At 43.3% G+C, this 14,012-nt stretch overlaps 1 protein-coding gene and 1 long non-coding RNA gene across 4 annotated transcripts in view; one reads left to right on the top strand and one right to left on the bottom strand.

Annotated features, from left to right (window-relative positions):
• Positions 1–2,739: 2,739 nt before the first annotated feature.
• The window catches only part of STON2 (stonin 2), a 76,312-nt gene continuing 65,039 nt past the window's right edge, over positions 2,740–14,012 (bottom strand). For all 3 annotated transcript variants that reach the window (XM_055792623.1, XM_055792627.1, XM_027779214.2), the window contains 3 exons: positions 11,292–13,124; positions 5,546–5,748; positions 2,740–4,288 (listed from right to left, as the gene is read on the bottom strand). In XM_055792623.1, coding sequence (XP_055648598.1) covers positions 4,205–4,288; positions 5,546–5,748; positions 11,292–13,124 — 2,120 coding nt within the window. In that variant the 3' untranslated portion in view covers positions 2,740–4,204. The remainder of the gene's footprint in view (positions 4,289–5,545; positions 5,749–11,291; positions 13,125–14,012) is intronic.
• Positions 5,742–8,630, top strand: LOC114010667 (uncharacterized). Its single transcript, XR_003552242.2, has 2 exons — positions 5,742–5,858; positions 6,677–8,630. It is a non-coding gene; the product is annotated as an uncharacterized LOC114010667 (long non-coding RNA).

The raw sequence follows: 14,012 nt of genomic DNA, 5'->3' as shown, positions 1-14,012 counted from the left end.
ATGGATGGATGGATGGGTGGGTGGGTGGGTGGAGGGGTGGGTGGATGGGTGGGTGGGTGGATGGCTGGCTGAACAAAACAGGAAGGCTAGGAAGAGCTATGCCTGTTACCACACAAACTGTCGTATCTTGGACAACCCATGACGTGGATTTCGCTTTAGTGGCAGCAGAGGGCAAGTCCTTCACCAATAAGTGATCTCTGTGTGCTGCAAATTCTTGTGCTGGCCAGTTCTGGAGATGAATACAGCTGTAAACAAGAGCTGCTAAGAGTCACTGAAAGGCATTTTGCACCCTCTGGAACAGAGGTGAGCTACCAAGGACTTGATTGGTTTGTGTGCAGTCAAGGGCCAAGGAAATTATGGAGAATTTCATGCAAGCAAAAAAGTACCTCCAGGCTGAGCTTTGTACACCTCTTCCTCTTGCCTTCATGCTTTTTTTGCAGGCAATTGCTCTCTATTCTGATAGGTGAATGATCAAGAGGGAGCTTTAGCAGCTACAAAGTCACGTAGACAGGTAGATCAGCAGGTCTTGGAAGTCCTGTCAAGTAAACATGTCAGCCAGCAACCCACCAGAAAAGGTAAGTTATTTCCCCAAGTGTTTCTTATGATACTGCTATATCTGTCTCCTTCATAATATAACTAAATTTGAGTCTAAATAAAATAAAGGAGAAAATACCCATCAGTCAGTTACAGTACTTCTCAGCTGGATTTGCCCATTTTGCTAGCAGTGTCCATAGTTAAAGGCATTCACTAAAATAAAGCTCAGCTGCCCAGAGATATTATCTTTACCCCTAGCGATCAAAGACTGTTTATTTTTCCAGGCAAAATTCCCTGCAATGCCTCAAGTCTTACCACAGTGCAAAAATGAAACAAAACCATAATGAGAAATAGAAAGAAGGCTGAAAGTGGGAATAGCTTCAGGGAGTAAATGTATGCTTACCTTGAGGGCACATTTACTGCATGGAGTACTTAAGTACTACAAAGCTTTCAAATAAGCCAAAGGACAGTGATTAAATCTTTCTCAAAAGGAGCATTAAAAGGAAACTATTCAAAGATATTTTTCCCCAAGATAAAATAAAAATCATCCCCACTACCGGCATAGCTTGTATCTAAATCACTTCTGCTACTCTAAAACTGACAAACCTCTCAAGCTCTTTTCCCCTCACTCCCATCAACAGTCTAAATTACTACACAACTCCTATGGATAAAGAGTGTATGGTTCGTGTATGTAACACTGAAAAACTGGCATTGTTTAACCAGGCAAGGACAGTGGAAGCCTCAAAAAGGGCACTTAGGATCCCAGTGTTCAAAATGCTCAGCGCTTGTAATGGTGCTGGGCTGAAAAAAGAATTCAGTGGTGACACCTAATGATACCAACACAAGATTTCCTAAAGATTTCGGTTGTTAGTGCTCTTTTGACAAATCAAACTACTTACTCTAGTGCTTCAATAGGAAATAAGATCTTTTGAAACTCTGGCTGAGGTATTCATTCTAAAGTCTTAAAAATTCAGTGGCAGATACATTAGAAAAATATTCTCCAGAGATCAGGATGGATTGAAATAGCTTTTTTTATAAACCAGAACACTTTTCCAGTTTTGTCTGCATAACTCCATGAGGACTGGAGGAGATACATCGGTCGTACACCTAACTACATAAGACAGATCAGAGTCAAGCCCATACTCTTTCTTTCATTCATTAACTTTGAATAAAAAAAAAAAATCAGTGATGAAGAGATAAACAAATCAGGTAAATCCAGAAACCTCCAATATGTTAATCTTTTAGTTTCTGGGGCATGAGATTTTCTGTGGCTGGAGTTATGACAGAGACTGAACAGTTCAAGAATTAACAGAAATGGAAAATTATATTCCTTTGATTTTCTCCCATCTTTAAGGAGTACAACATTTTTTTGATTGCTATTACTTAGTTGTGTTTTCAAGAGCTGGGGGCAACAGGCAGAGAAATTCAGACACTGAGCCTGCAGACCAGAGGAGGAAAGCTCCCGACTGTTTCTTTCACAAAACATTCTCATGCTTCCTCAGCAACACCTCAGCACTCCTTCAGCTTGGTTTTGTTGGATTTCTTGCTGGTCCTTTTCAGAAACTGTACACTAGGAGCCACAGTGAAAAAAAGGAAAAACATCCTGAAGTTCTTTGAATGCCTTTGAAGAGTGAATTTTGTAGAAAGGAGTTGCTATGCAACTCATCGCAGCCCGCCTGTGACAGAGCTGAGAATCAGCCCCACGCTCCCATGTATTTCACAACCTATACAAGTTATCCTTTAATAAATAAGTCTTTGCACTTTATCAGTAATTTTAATCCACTGATCTCAAAATGCTTTATAAAAGTTAACGGCACGTCTCCATTTACAAGGACGTTGCAAATACTGGTGCGCCCCAAGGAGCTCCCTGGGCTTCAGTAGGACTACCTGCAGGAGAATGTTACATGCTTATTAAGAAGTCCTAGAAGGACCAAGACTTTACATATTTACAGTGGCATGCTTGTGTAAATACATATCATTAGGTTGGCATGAGCCTGAAATTCAGGTGTATATAAAAAGGCATTCATAAGTTCCCTATAATTTGTTTTAAATTCTACCACTACCAGTTTTAGACTCGATGTAATTAAGCTCATGTTTTATGTGGGATTTTAATTTTGTAGTGATTTTTTTTATAGGAGTCACAGTAAAACTAGCAAATTGAGAGTGTATTAATTCTCTGTTATATGAAATGTAAAATAGAATAAATTTATAAATTTATTAAAAAATTTTAATTTTAATTCATTATGATTTAAAATTACAATGTTAAGGCTTCCAAATGTGTGATTTTAAAGTCAGCAGTAACCTTTCAAAAGGTAAATGATTTAATAATATTTTTTTTTTTTACATTTAGAATTACCTTGAGACAAAATATTACACAAGCCATGGAAACAGCTACAAAAACTGGGTACCTTGAACACTGCTATCTCTGAAAATATACATGAATGAGTGATTCTTGCCTTCTGCATTTTTATTTAGAAAGAAGTTTTAAGACTTGCTGTTACTTTCAGCTAAGTGGAGATAAAAGAATCTCCATGATGGGAGCTTGTTGTTAATTTATGAAAGGAGATTTGGGGTCCCAGTTAGTGGGGGTTTTATAAACATACAAGTTACCTATATTGGAGGTTCAAGATAGAACATGAAAGTAATATTGTGCTGGACAGAATTCCAAGGATTTTCAGGAAGGCAAGCACACATTGTCTGTTAAAATAACCACGTTCTGACATTTTCAGTAAACACCCACCTTACCCATCCAAGAAAAGATATTAAAAAAACAAACCCAAAACCAAACCCCAATGCTTTTCCCTTAAATACCTTTCTAGGCAGACATGGTCTGATCTTTAGCAAAGTCCCTCCCGCATCACCTCTATTGTAACACACATTCCCTGTTACTAGCAGCCGTAACCATGTTCAGACAAGATAACAGAACAGCCCAGACTAACAAAGAAAAACTTTAAGAAATTCCAGAGGCTTTCTTGTAACTTGTGCAGACCCCACGAAAATGTGCACAACGACCTGCTGTTGTTCAGGGGATGAGACAGGAGGGGGTGAACAGAACAGCTACATGATTAACTGTCCTGTCTGTAGTTCATCTGCTTGACCATTTACTATGTTTAAGATGCAGAATTTGTTGATTCTCCAGAATAATGCTCAGAGTTTTCACTCTGTTGTCCACTTCAGAAATGACATTTTATATCATTTTTCACTCCGTGCTCCCTGGGTTTTATTTGGCAGTTCAGAAGGAGGTGAATCTGCCACTGACCAAATCAACAGGCTTACAAAAAAACTGCTCAGCATAGGAGGGCAAAATTGTAAATGAGATAAAGGCTGCTTTCTGGTTTGGCTGTGGTGGTGGCCAGACCATACTTCAGTGCAGAACCTAGATGAAGAGGCAGAAAAGGCAGGCTTGACTGTAGTACGAGTCATTCTGTCTATACCCCAACTGTACTTAAATAGTTCCAGCAAAAGCCCACGTGTTCGCTCCAAACAAACCACTGATGAGCTTCTTCTCAGAGTATGGATCATCACAAGGAAAAATAACACTCTTCAGAGCATTATTTTAATAGTAGTATTCCATACTTTAAAAAAGAAAAAATACCAAAACCCTGCAAGTCCTTTCTTCCAGGTCTGTTAATTTGACCACCCCTCTTGGGACTTGCAGACTGATCTTCCTTCACTGCGTGGCACACTCATTGACATTTGCGGTATCTTCTCCCTTCAGATCCTCATTCAAGCTTTTTTTGTGCTCTATTTCGACCTGGCAGAGGAAAAAGAGGGAGAACATTTGTAATGAGAAAGGAAAACAAAAGATTACAAATATTCCTTAGTGGCGGTTCATGTCCTGCTCAGGTGAAGAAACTCTTGGTAAACTGAGAGGGTTGTGAAGAGAAATAGACTGATGAGGAAAAGCTGGATTTTATTTACTGTAAATGTTTTCAGTCTAATCCAAACAGTATTACAATTCAACTGTGTCACGACATCATTTCCAGAAGAGATAATACGCAGAGTACTGGTCTCACAGGATTTTATATTCATTACCATCCCCAGCTGTACTCTGAATCCAAACCCAGAACCAAATCTGCAGAGAGTAGGTGGCTTCCTAAGTGACACACCAGCCTCAATTTTAAACTCTTCAGACTGATGTATGAGGCAGAGAGATTTAATTTTGAAAATGCATATAGAATCATAGAAGATCTCGAGTTGGAAGGGACCCATGAGGATCATTGAATCCAACTCCCTGCTCCTCACAGGACTGCCTAACGCTAACCCAAACATCGGCACACTCCCTGCCATCCTCGGGCTACAGATGCCAATTAGTACCGGGACAGGGCCAAGGGGATCGACGTTTGTGTTCTAAATGTCAACATCTCTGAAAACTCAGGGATAATCCAATATTTAATCCTTAAAAGGTATACTTAGGAAGATCAAATACCATCTCCAGGCAAATAAGAGACTAATCACAATTACCATTAAAAATATTTGCCACGACAATCTTCCCACTATGTCTCACCATTGCTCTTAAAGAAGACAGGTAGGATGCCAATTTCTCTGCTGAGTGATCAGCTAACATGCAAATTTTGGCGTACTGAAATTCTTGGCAGATGTATACGTAGTGCATTTCCCCATCTGCTCCTCTCTTCAGGGCAGGCAGGAAGAAGAAATATTTAAGCAGAGAAATAATGTGAACCTTTTGTTTGCTGTAGCTGCTGTGAAGGGCAGCAAAACTCCCTGTTCACACTCTTACTGTACCAGCTAACCCCCAGTAGCTGCCTGGCGGTACGTTCCTCCACAAAGCGACTGCAAACAAGCTTGTTCCATCTTTGTTGAGGGATAATTCACTGCTTGTTTGCCAAATGAATCAATAGGCTGCACACGGGTAGCTACTGCACAGAGCTTGGCATTTGCTAAATTCCCACTTCAGCTGCCCGTGGTATTTTATTTGTCTGCCCACACTTTTTTCAAGACAATGAAGTATGCAAAGTCACCACGGTGACTGCCACGTGCTCAGTTTTACCTTGTAACTATAATGTGCTGAATAGTTGACCCACTTCCTCACATCGGTCTTGTCCTCAACAGAGATGGAGCGAACAGTGGCTTTGGACGCAGAAGTGGTGGGCATGTCAAATTCCACATCTACATAGCGGACAAAACTGGAAGGCACTTCCCGGTCAGAGCCAAGCTCTAGGTGACAGAAGAAGCAGTGAGGATGGCCAGAAGCTGGAAAAAGAGAGCAAACAGGCCTGAAAGTTGCATTGGACGGGTCAGAAAACACAATATCCAGGTGGAAGCAACATCACAAAACTGCAAGAAGCCGAGAAACTGCCTGGGTGAGCTAGTTCACAGCCAGTGACAATATCTTACCTATTCCAGTGCTGTTGGGAGTTTCCAGAGGAATTAGGCAAACTGCAAATCACTCTAGTTTGCTTTTAGGGGGTGACAATACAAGGTGTAAATTAAGCATATTAGGCTAAAGGTATTTCCCCTCTTCTCATTCCCCCAGTGTATGTAACATGTACGTACATTGTGGCACATCCCCCCGTGTAGGTACATTGTGGCACATCCTTCTGAAATGTCATATGATAGTAAGGAAAGGTGGAATTTGGCAGGTATTTCACGTTTACTTGAAACTGTTAGCCCTGTTCTTACCAAAAGAAAATATACTGCATAAGGGTTCAAAAAGTAAATTTGTGGACAGCTTAGCCATAACCGTTATTCCTTACTCTAACCTATGACAAGGTGGCTAGTCACTAAAGATGCAAGGTGAGGAAGTAATCACGTTTAGCGCTGCCTTCTGTAAGTGATAACCTTTATTATTTTTTCCCCCATGTTTTGCTTGACAGGAGTGATGTTTAAAAATTAAAGTAGCGACTGCTACTCAGGCTAGGTTGGTTTTATTTCTGACTGCTGCGAGCTCCCTAAGCTCTTGAGTAAGTAATTTCAGGTCTGCACCTTAGCTTCTCTGCCTGCAAAATGAGGATGAAATCCTTCAAAGCCACATTGAGCTTTCTGGTTGAAGGTATCCTGTTATCTAAGTGTGTGTAAATGAAAGTCATGTACAAATAAATGAACGAATCCTTGTCTGCCACTATTATAGGCTCTAGGATTTCTGATTGCTTGTTCATTGGGAAAATTCTTCTCCATGCAGCCCAGCAGGGTGTACAGGACAGAGAGAAGGAAGGGAAAAGGCAGACAGAGTAAGAATTGGGTGGCGAAAGCCCAGAAGTTCTCCCTGGCAAGAAGAGGAAAATACCACCTGCAAAGGACCTGCAAGCCTGAGTCTTGAAAAGGAAGACAGCTCCTCATCCAGAACTTAGCCCAAAAGTCAGCCTTGGTGTGCTGAAGCTTGAAAAGCAAGATGTGGGATTTTGAGATACTGCTTGTCCCAACAAGATGAAACTCAGCAGTCTTTGGATGGCTTAGGGATTGGAGCATCCCAGTTAACCTTTGAAATAGAACTGAAAAAAAAATTCAACTCGGTGTAAATCTGGGTAAAAAATTCATCTGGAGTCAGCCTCATATTTCCAAACAGTGTATCCAGAGTTCATAAACTCATGCCCGTGCAGCAAATCCAACGAGAAACTACACAGTTCAGCAGAGACTGCAGAGATATGCAATGCCGCAGCTGGAGCCAAGTTATGAATGAGTGGGTGCACTATCAAGCAGATATAAAAGCTCAAGTTCTGCAAGCACTAAAATACATCACCTGCTTTTCATCAGGATTAGTTATCCCAAGAAAAGTGCTGATTCAGTTGCCCTCATTCTAGAGCCAGCTGGGACCTCTCTCTGACAGCGCCTCCCAGCTTTTCATACCTGCAGCATACCTTTTCCAGATTAAAAGCAGCGGTGCACAGCAGACCTTTGAGATGATCCCACCCACCGTGGGCTAGCAGCAGCCCCATGTGGCTCTCTGGGAGATCCTTGTGTCCTCCAGCACCGCAGGGCTCTTGCTTCTGCCCAGTGCTTGAGCTTGGCTGTGGTGGGCACACCTGCCATGGGACACTCGGGTGCCACTGCCCATACCTGGGAATCTCTGTTCTCTGGTACTGCGTTATGAAGATGCCTAAAAATGTCATTCCTGGCTCAGAAATTCTGCGTACAGCACTAAGAACTGGCAACCAACTCCCAGTCTCAGGCTCCCCATCCACTCTTCTCTCTTCCCTCACCCTGTACCAGTCTCAGCAGACCCCTCCTTGTAACCCTTCCTGCTCATCTGCTTTGCCCTGCTTTTCCTCGTCTCTGGCTTGCCATGGGTTGCTCCCTCCTTCAGGCTGCCTGGGTTGCAGCAGAGGCCCACAGCAGCCCAGGAGAGGCAGCTCTCTGCTCTGGCGCAAGCCATGTCCACAGCTACAAAATGTTCAGTTTGCACCACTACACCCCTGAGCTGGCGTGTGCCCAGTGCTTTTGGGATGGACGCATGTGAAGGTACCGCTGGGAAGTGTTTAACTGGGCTTCAGCACAGTGCGACAGGTGCTTTGGAGAGCTGAGCTCTGAAACTCTGCATAATTTCAACTGGACACATGGAATCAGCAACCACTCTTCTAACACAGCTGAATATGGGTGGACATTCACCCAAACCTGGTGGATATTCAGGCTCAAAAAAAAAAAGCGGGTAGAGGGGAGGTAAAGGGGAAAAAAGCAAAAAAAAGAAAATATTAAAGAATTAATGTAATGCAACTAACAAAGCAACTTCAATACTTTAATTTCTTCTAGTAGGAGCACCCGCTGACAGAAAACACCATGTACAACACTAAAAAAAAAATGGAAGTTATTAATTTAAACCAGGTCAAGTGTGCTAGGCAACAAGGCGAACTGATTAAAAAGTAACTCCTGCACCAAAGCTATAGCGAAAATACCAAGCACATCAGTGTTCATTAGTGTCCTGAGCGTGAGGCGCACAAGGCACAACTTCCACAGACTTTCTGTTTGTTCAACAGGCCCATGCAGAGCTCTTTCCCTGACAGACAGGTACACTTTTTAGTAAAATCCGGATGAAATCAACAGACTGCTTTTGTTTTGCATCTCTTGCTTCCTTGAGCTACTGACATTTCATTCAGACAATCGAGGGTCTGATAATAAAATTCATATATATGCACGGGTTACCGTGATTGGAGGGAATATGTTCTAAACGACTCTGATGTCTCAACATGTTTGCATTAACTGATTTAATTTACTTCAGAAAGTATACCAGGCAGCATGCCTGGGATCCACAGCCAAACTAGAGCAAAGGTCAAATATCCCGATCCAAGGCTCTGCATAGAGGCTACATCCCTGCATCGCTGGGAGAGCGTTTTCCCACGATTGAAGACCGGGTGGATGTTTTCCTAATATTCTGCTGGTGGATTTAAAAACCCCCACCACAAACATGTGGAGCCCAGCCATCTGCAGCTGAAGCTCTGCAGAGCCTGTAAATAGGCTTTCTTCCTTAACTGCTTTGATCATGTTAATGGTGAATATGAGAAGGGTAATAAAGTTTAGCATGCTATTTTGGAAAGGATTTCAGCAATGTGCTCACTAGAACCCAGTCCATATTTTTTTCTCAGATCAAATCATAGAGTACACACAGTCCTTCATGTGTCATATGTTTCTCAATGTCCAGTCATCAGCAGACACTTTGGCTACAAAATAACGCAGACAAGGCTGATAACAAGTTCCTACAGCAGGAGTGCCAAGGGCCCATCCCACTAGAAAGCACAAAGAGAAAACATATGGATAAGACAAGGAGGCTGCTGAAATAATCCTTAACCATTTGGGTGCTACAGCCTGACTGTAAGCAGTGAGCTCGGGGGGGACCGGCTCTCCAGCCCTGTGGGGCTGTGGTACCGGCTGTCAGGGCAGACCGCAGGCAGGGCTGATGGAGAGGCAGCGCGATGCCGCTACCTCTCTCCTGCTCCGGAGTCCCGGGCACCAGAGCAGTTCATTAGCAGACCAGGCATTTACAGAGGACTCAGAATGCTCTTAGGGGTCAGTCGCAGGTGCCACAGCAAGACAGCATGAAGTGCCAGTCAAGGGACTATATTTATGCTTGGTGGGATTCCCTCCCTCTCAGATACCTCATGTGTCCTGGCCAAGACAGTGCTTGCAAGGCCCTTCCTTTCCCTGAAATTACATCTGCCCTGACCGGAGGGGTGAGGACACTCTCTTCCTCTCAGGATGTAAACAAATACTAATTGCCCTGTGTTCTGCACAGTGACACTGATGGATAGATGCTCTGTGGCAGGGCTCCAAGAGCACCAAGTCTGTCATCTGTTTCCCCCTGACACAGGGTATATATGATAAAGCCTCATACTGGGAGACACAAGACCAAGGAAACAAGAGATATGGACCAGCATTGCCCTCAAAGTAGCGGTGGGTAGGCAGAAGAGCCAGTTCTGCCTCTTCGCCTGGTTTGCTATCGGCTTATTCCGTGATTGTGTTAAAGTCTGGGGGCTTTCATTTCCCCAGCTGTAATGTCTATATGGTATACTGAGATCTTTGGAGAGAAGATGCCACAGAAGGCCCAATTTCACAGCATCTTGTTCCCAAAGCTTGTGCAGATGGCACAGTGAGATTTTCCTCACAAGCATCTTATTGCTCATAAACAGCCTGAGGTTAATTTTTCATTGTGATAATTCCTCTTGAGTTCCCAAGCTCTCTCCTCCTATGCCCTGCACTACAGAAAACACAGAGCCTTCGCTTTTGTTGCTGGTATCCCTCCAAATTTGTAACCTGTGGTGTAAGCTGGCGTCCTTAGGCTGAAATGTGATCCAAAAGATTAGAAGACTTGGATCTCGGTTTTGCTGACACTATAGCTCAAATTCAGGAAAAACGTATGTCCTTAGAAAGTGCCAAACCTGGTACAACACTGAACTTTCCTTCAGGGAACACCAAATACAGAAACCCTCCCAGTCACCCAGCTGCAGTATTACTACAGCATTAATCCTAAAAAGTCCATCTCGTCTGTAAAAAGCTAGTCTAGATCAGAGGAATCAAGAAGTAGAATTCACTATGAATAAAAATAAACCTGAGTTGTCCAGCTTTATTGCACACCATGGATGAAAGGCAGGAAGTGGAATGACTGGCAGCGATGGCCAAAGGGAACAGTAGCTTGCCCATATTATTTGAATGTTTAATTATGAACATGTTAGTAGAAATACAAAGACCTGTGGGTTTTATGTTGGTATTCTCTCTTCAGTTTTAAGCTGTATTTACCTGTCTGCACCGATTACGGTAACATAGCCAGAAACTGGAATTTAGAAATTTCTCTTTTTTTAATGGTTGCACAGTATGTTGTCCTCTTACGGTTCCCATTCCAGACACTTTATAGGCATTAGCCGTGGTATATGCATTGAAATATACAGCACTGGCCCAGTACGCTTGGCAATCCGTGGAAAAGAAATCACATGTGCTAGAACTATAGCGACTTATCTGGTCCTGTCCATCAGCCCCATAGCGTAGTATCTTGCTTTTGTAAGTTAGCTGAAAAAGCCCCACCTCCAGTAGCAGTGCTAAGCACACAGAGAAGTCTGATGCCCAAGTCCCGTAATGTAAAAGCAGAGACAGAAGGCATATTTTTGCATCTGGAAAACCTAAACCTGTTTTTATGACTAGCAATGTTGTAGGATATGTAAAATTCCTGCAATGAAGGGTCAAGTAAATGCTTATGTATTTGGGATGCTACAGAGGATGCTTTATCCCTCCCCATGTAAACCTAGTATTCCCTATCTTCCCAAATACGTAACTCCTTTTAGTTTACTCCTGCAGAGATGGAATGCACCACTCACCTGAGTTTTTGTCAGGCAGTCGGTTTATCCTCCATACGATGGAATTAAAGGCATGCTCATATTTGGCAGTTCCCAAAGTGACTCTCATTACTGGCTCAGAACCAGACAGACCGGTTGATCCAAAAGTGGCCCCCTTGTTCACCTTGGCTTTCAAAGATTTCTCCCCCAGGACGCTCTCCCTGCGGAAGTTCTTCACCCATTCGTTTGGCACTGGGTAGCGGATCATCACATTTTCACAAGGGACCTGAGTTAAAGGGTCACGGTTGGAAGAGAACCCAGTGGACATCATCAGCCAGCTCTGCACCTCCACCTCAGCACCATTGATGCTGGCAGCTGTCCTCAGGGTAAAAGGCAAAGTTTTCTCAGCAAAGACAGTTCTGAATCGCATCAGTTCAAACCGGCAGGCATCCAAGGGGTTGAACAGGATAATACGGGAGTTATTAAACATATCCTCATCCACACATGAATGGAACCGACAGCTGTATAATTTAATCCACTTAGTGGTAGTAGTGGGCATGATATCCTGCCTTGCAACTATTTCATTCCCTTTGATCAGGATATCATTAAGGCCCAGTCTGCATTCTGCCAGGCCCGAAAGGAAGCTCAGAACATAGATATGGGTCAGCACACTGTGCTGGAGAATCGCACTGTCTCCTTTGGCCAAGATGCCATGAAACTCATCCCTGACATCAACCGTGATTTCTTCTTCTTGATAGTTTAGTCCCACTGTGCTCAGATCTGTTGATGAGGCTGGCAAGTTCATCAGTGTGTCTTGCACAGCATTGATGAAGCTAAGGAAGTCTTCGTAATCTGTAGTCCCGAGCTTGATAATTTGCTCTCTCTCTGCTGTGTGAGTAATGGCTGGCTTGGGCTGATACTTCCTTTTCTCCTTGTAGGTTGTGCGGTCCAACCGCACACTGTGTATCCTTCCACTCTCATCATAGTTCTGGAGTTTGCGCTCTGAAATCTCATGATTGATTTCAAGTTTGAATTCTCGGAAAGGTTTCTCCAGTCCCTTCTCATAAAAAAGCTGTATACATCCACTGTCAGTCAGCTTGACGTATATTGGTCCCCAGTGCCTGGATGACATAATATTCTTCTTCTCTGGGATCCTGAGCATCATTGGCCAGCCATCCTTTGGCTGAGCTGGTGACAGGTTAAATAAGGCTGCATCCAGATCATACGGCATCATGGGGTCATCATCAGGCAAGGTAGGGCTGCTCACATGATCTGGGTCTCCAATCTGGAGTTGCTTGAGCTGCTCCACAGCATCTGTGTGGGTTACACTTTTGCCTGCCTCATGGAAACTGATGGTATCAGGCTCTTGGTGGAGAATAATGAGAGATTCTCTTTGGCTTTTGCCTGGAGCACTGGAGACAGAGGAGCTTTTGGAACGCCTGTCTCGCTCCTCAAAGAATGAGCTGAAAGGATTGATGGGTGAGGGTTGGACATCTCGCAGAGATTCATCTAGGAAGGGATTAGTAGCACTCCATGGTGGTGTTTCAACAGAAGGCAACTTGGTTAAGGAGGAGAGATCTAGTTTTTGAATTTTGGAGAGGTCCCCCAATGTGCTTTTAGGACGTTCTCTTTTAAAGGATGTAGTGAGGTTAAAGTTAACATCTGGCATCTGTGTTTCTGCAGGTGGGGTGTCTGTCTTCAAGGGAGAAAGGTTCTGTGGTGAAAAACTGACTTCATTGTCATCAAAAGTCACCCAGCTGGGAAAGCGAACTGTGGTTGGGGTAGATGAATGCCCATTCATGGAGGTGTTGTTCAGCTGCCAGTTGACAGCCTCCATATCTATCTCTTCATCTTCCTGGAGAGACGAGGAATTGTCTTTAAAAAAAGAGGGGAGGGGAGGAAATTTCAGCAATTTATTCTGATGTTACCTAGTACTCTCCACAAAAAGAAAACCACAGTCTGCACAATAGTTTTGCATGCTCATGAAAGGCCTATTCATATGCTGGCCAAGAAAGATAGTCAAAAGACTTGGCTAAAACACTGAAGAGTCTGGCAAGAATTAATGAAGAAATAGACAGCTGAACACAGAAAAGGAATGCAGGAAGAAATACAAAAGGAATGACAGCAATGATTGTATTGCTCTCATTCCAACATAATGACCTAAAAAAGAAATTTAGCCCACATGTTGCAGTGATTTGTTAAAACTTCCCTCTCTAAACTTTCAGGCTGCATTTCTTCTCTCCACTTATCTTCTGCCACTTGCCTGTTTTGTTCCCTCTTACTCTTGTTCTCATATTTTTTTCCCTTTCTGTCCCCATACCCTTTCCTCTAGAGAAGAATCTAGTAGGGAGAGGGAATGAACACTGAGGAAAAGCACTTCTCCACTCTGTCCCCACATACTCGTCTGAACATTTGTTGTTACCACAAAAGCACGTGGGGATATGGCAAAGGCACCATAAAAGGTGCCTAGGGGGCATTTTTGCCCAGGATGTGTTCAGCAAAGAGACTCTGGCTTACTCAGTGGGAAAAAGTCTGCCAGTTCTGGGATGTCTCTGAAAAATCTCTCGGAGAAGCTGTGATCTAGGGATGGACATTAGGATAAGGAAAAAAATATATTTGCCTTGTATTGTGGAAGCTGTCCTCACCCTCTGTCAGGACATGGCACCTTTGACCACTATTTTCCCAGTCTCAGGCTATGCCAAGACACTTCCCAGTAGCCTGCATCATACCGTGCTATTTCAATCCCATCTCTTTCTGGAGGAG

This window comes from Falco peregrinus, chromosome 1, assembly GCF_023634155.1.
Source record: "Falco peregrinus isolate bFalPer1 chromosome 1, bFalPer1.pri, whole genome shotgun sequence".
Taxonomy (NCBI): domain Eukaryota; kingdom Metazoa; phylum Chordata; class Aves; order Falconiformes; family Falconidae; genus Falco; species Falco peregrinus.
This window is presented reverse-complemented; position numbering and strand designations above follow the sequence as displayed.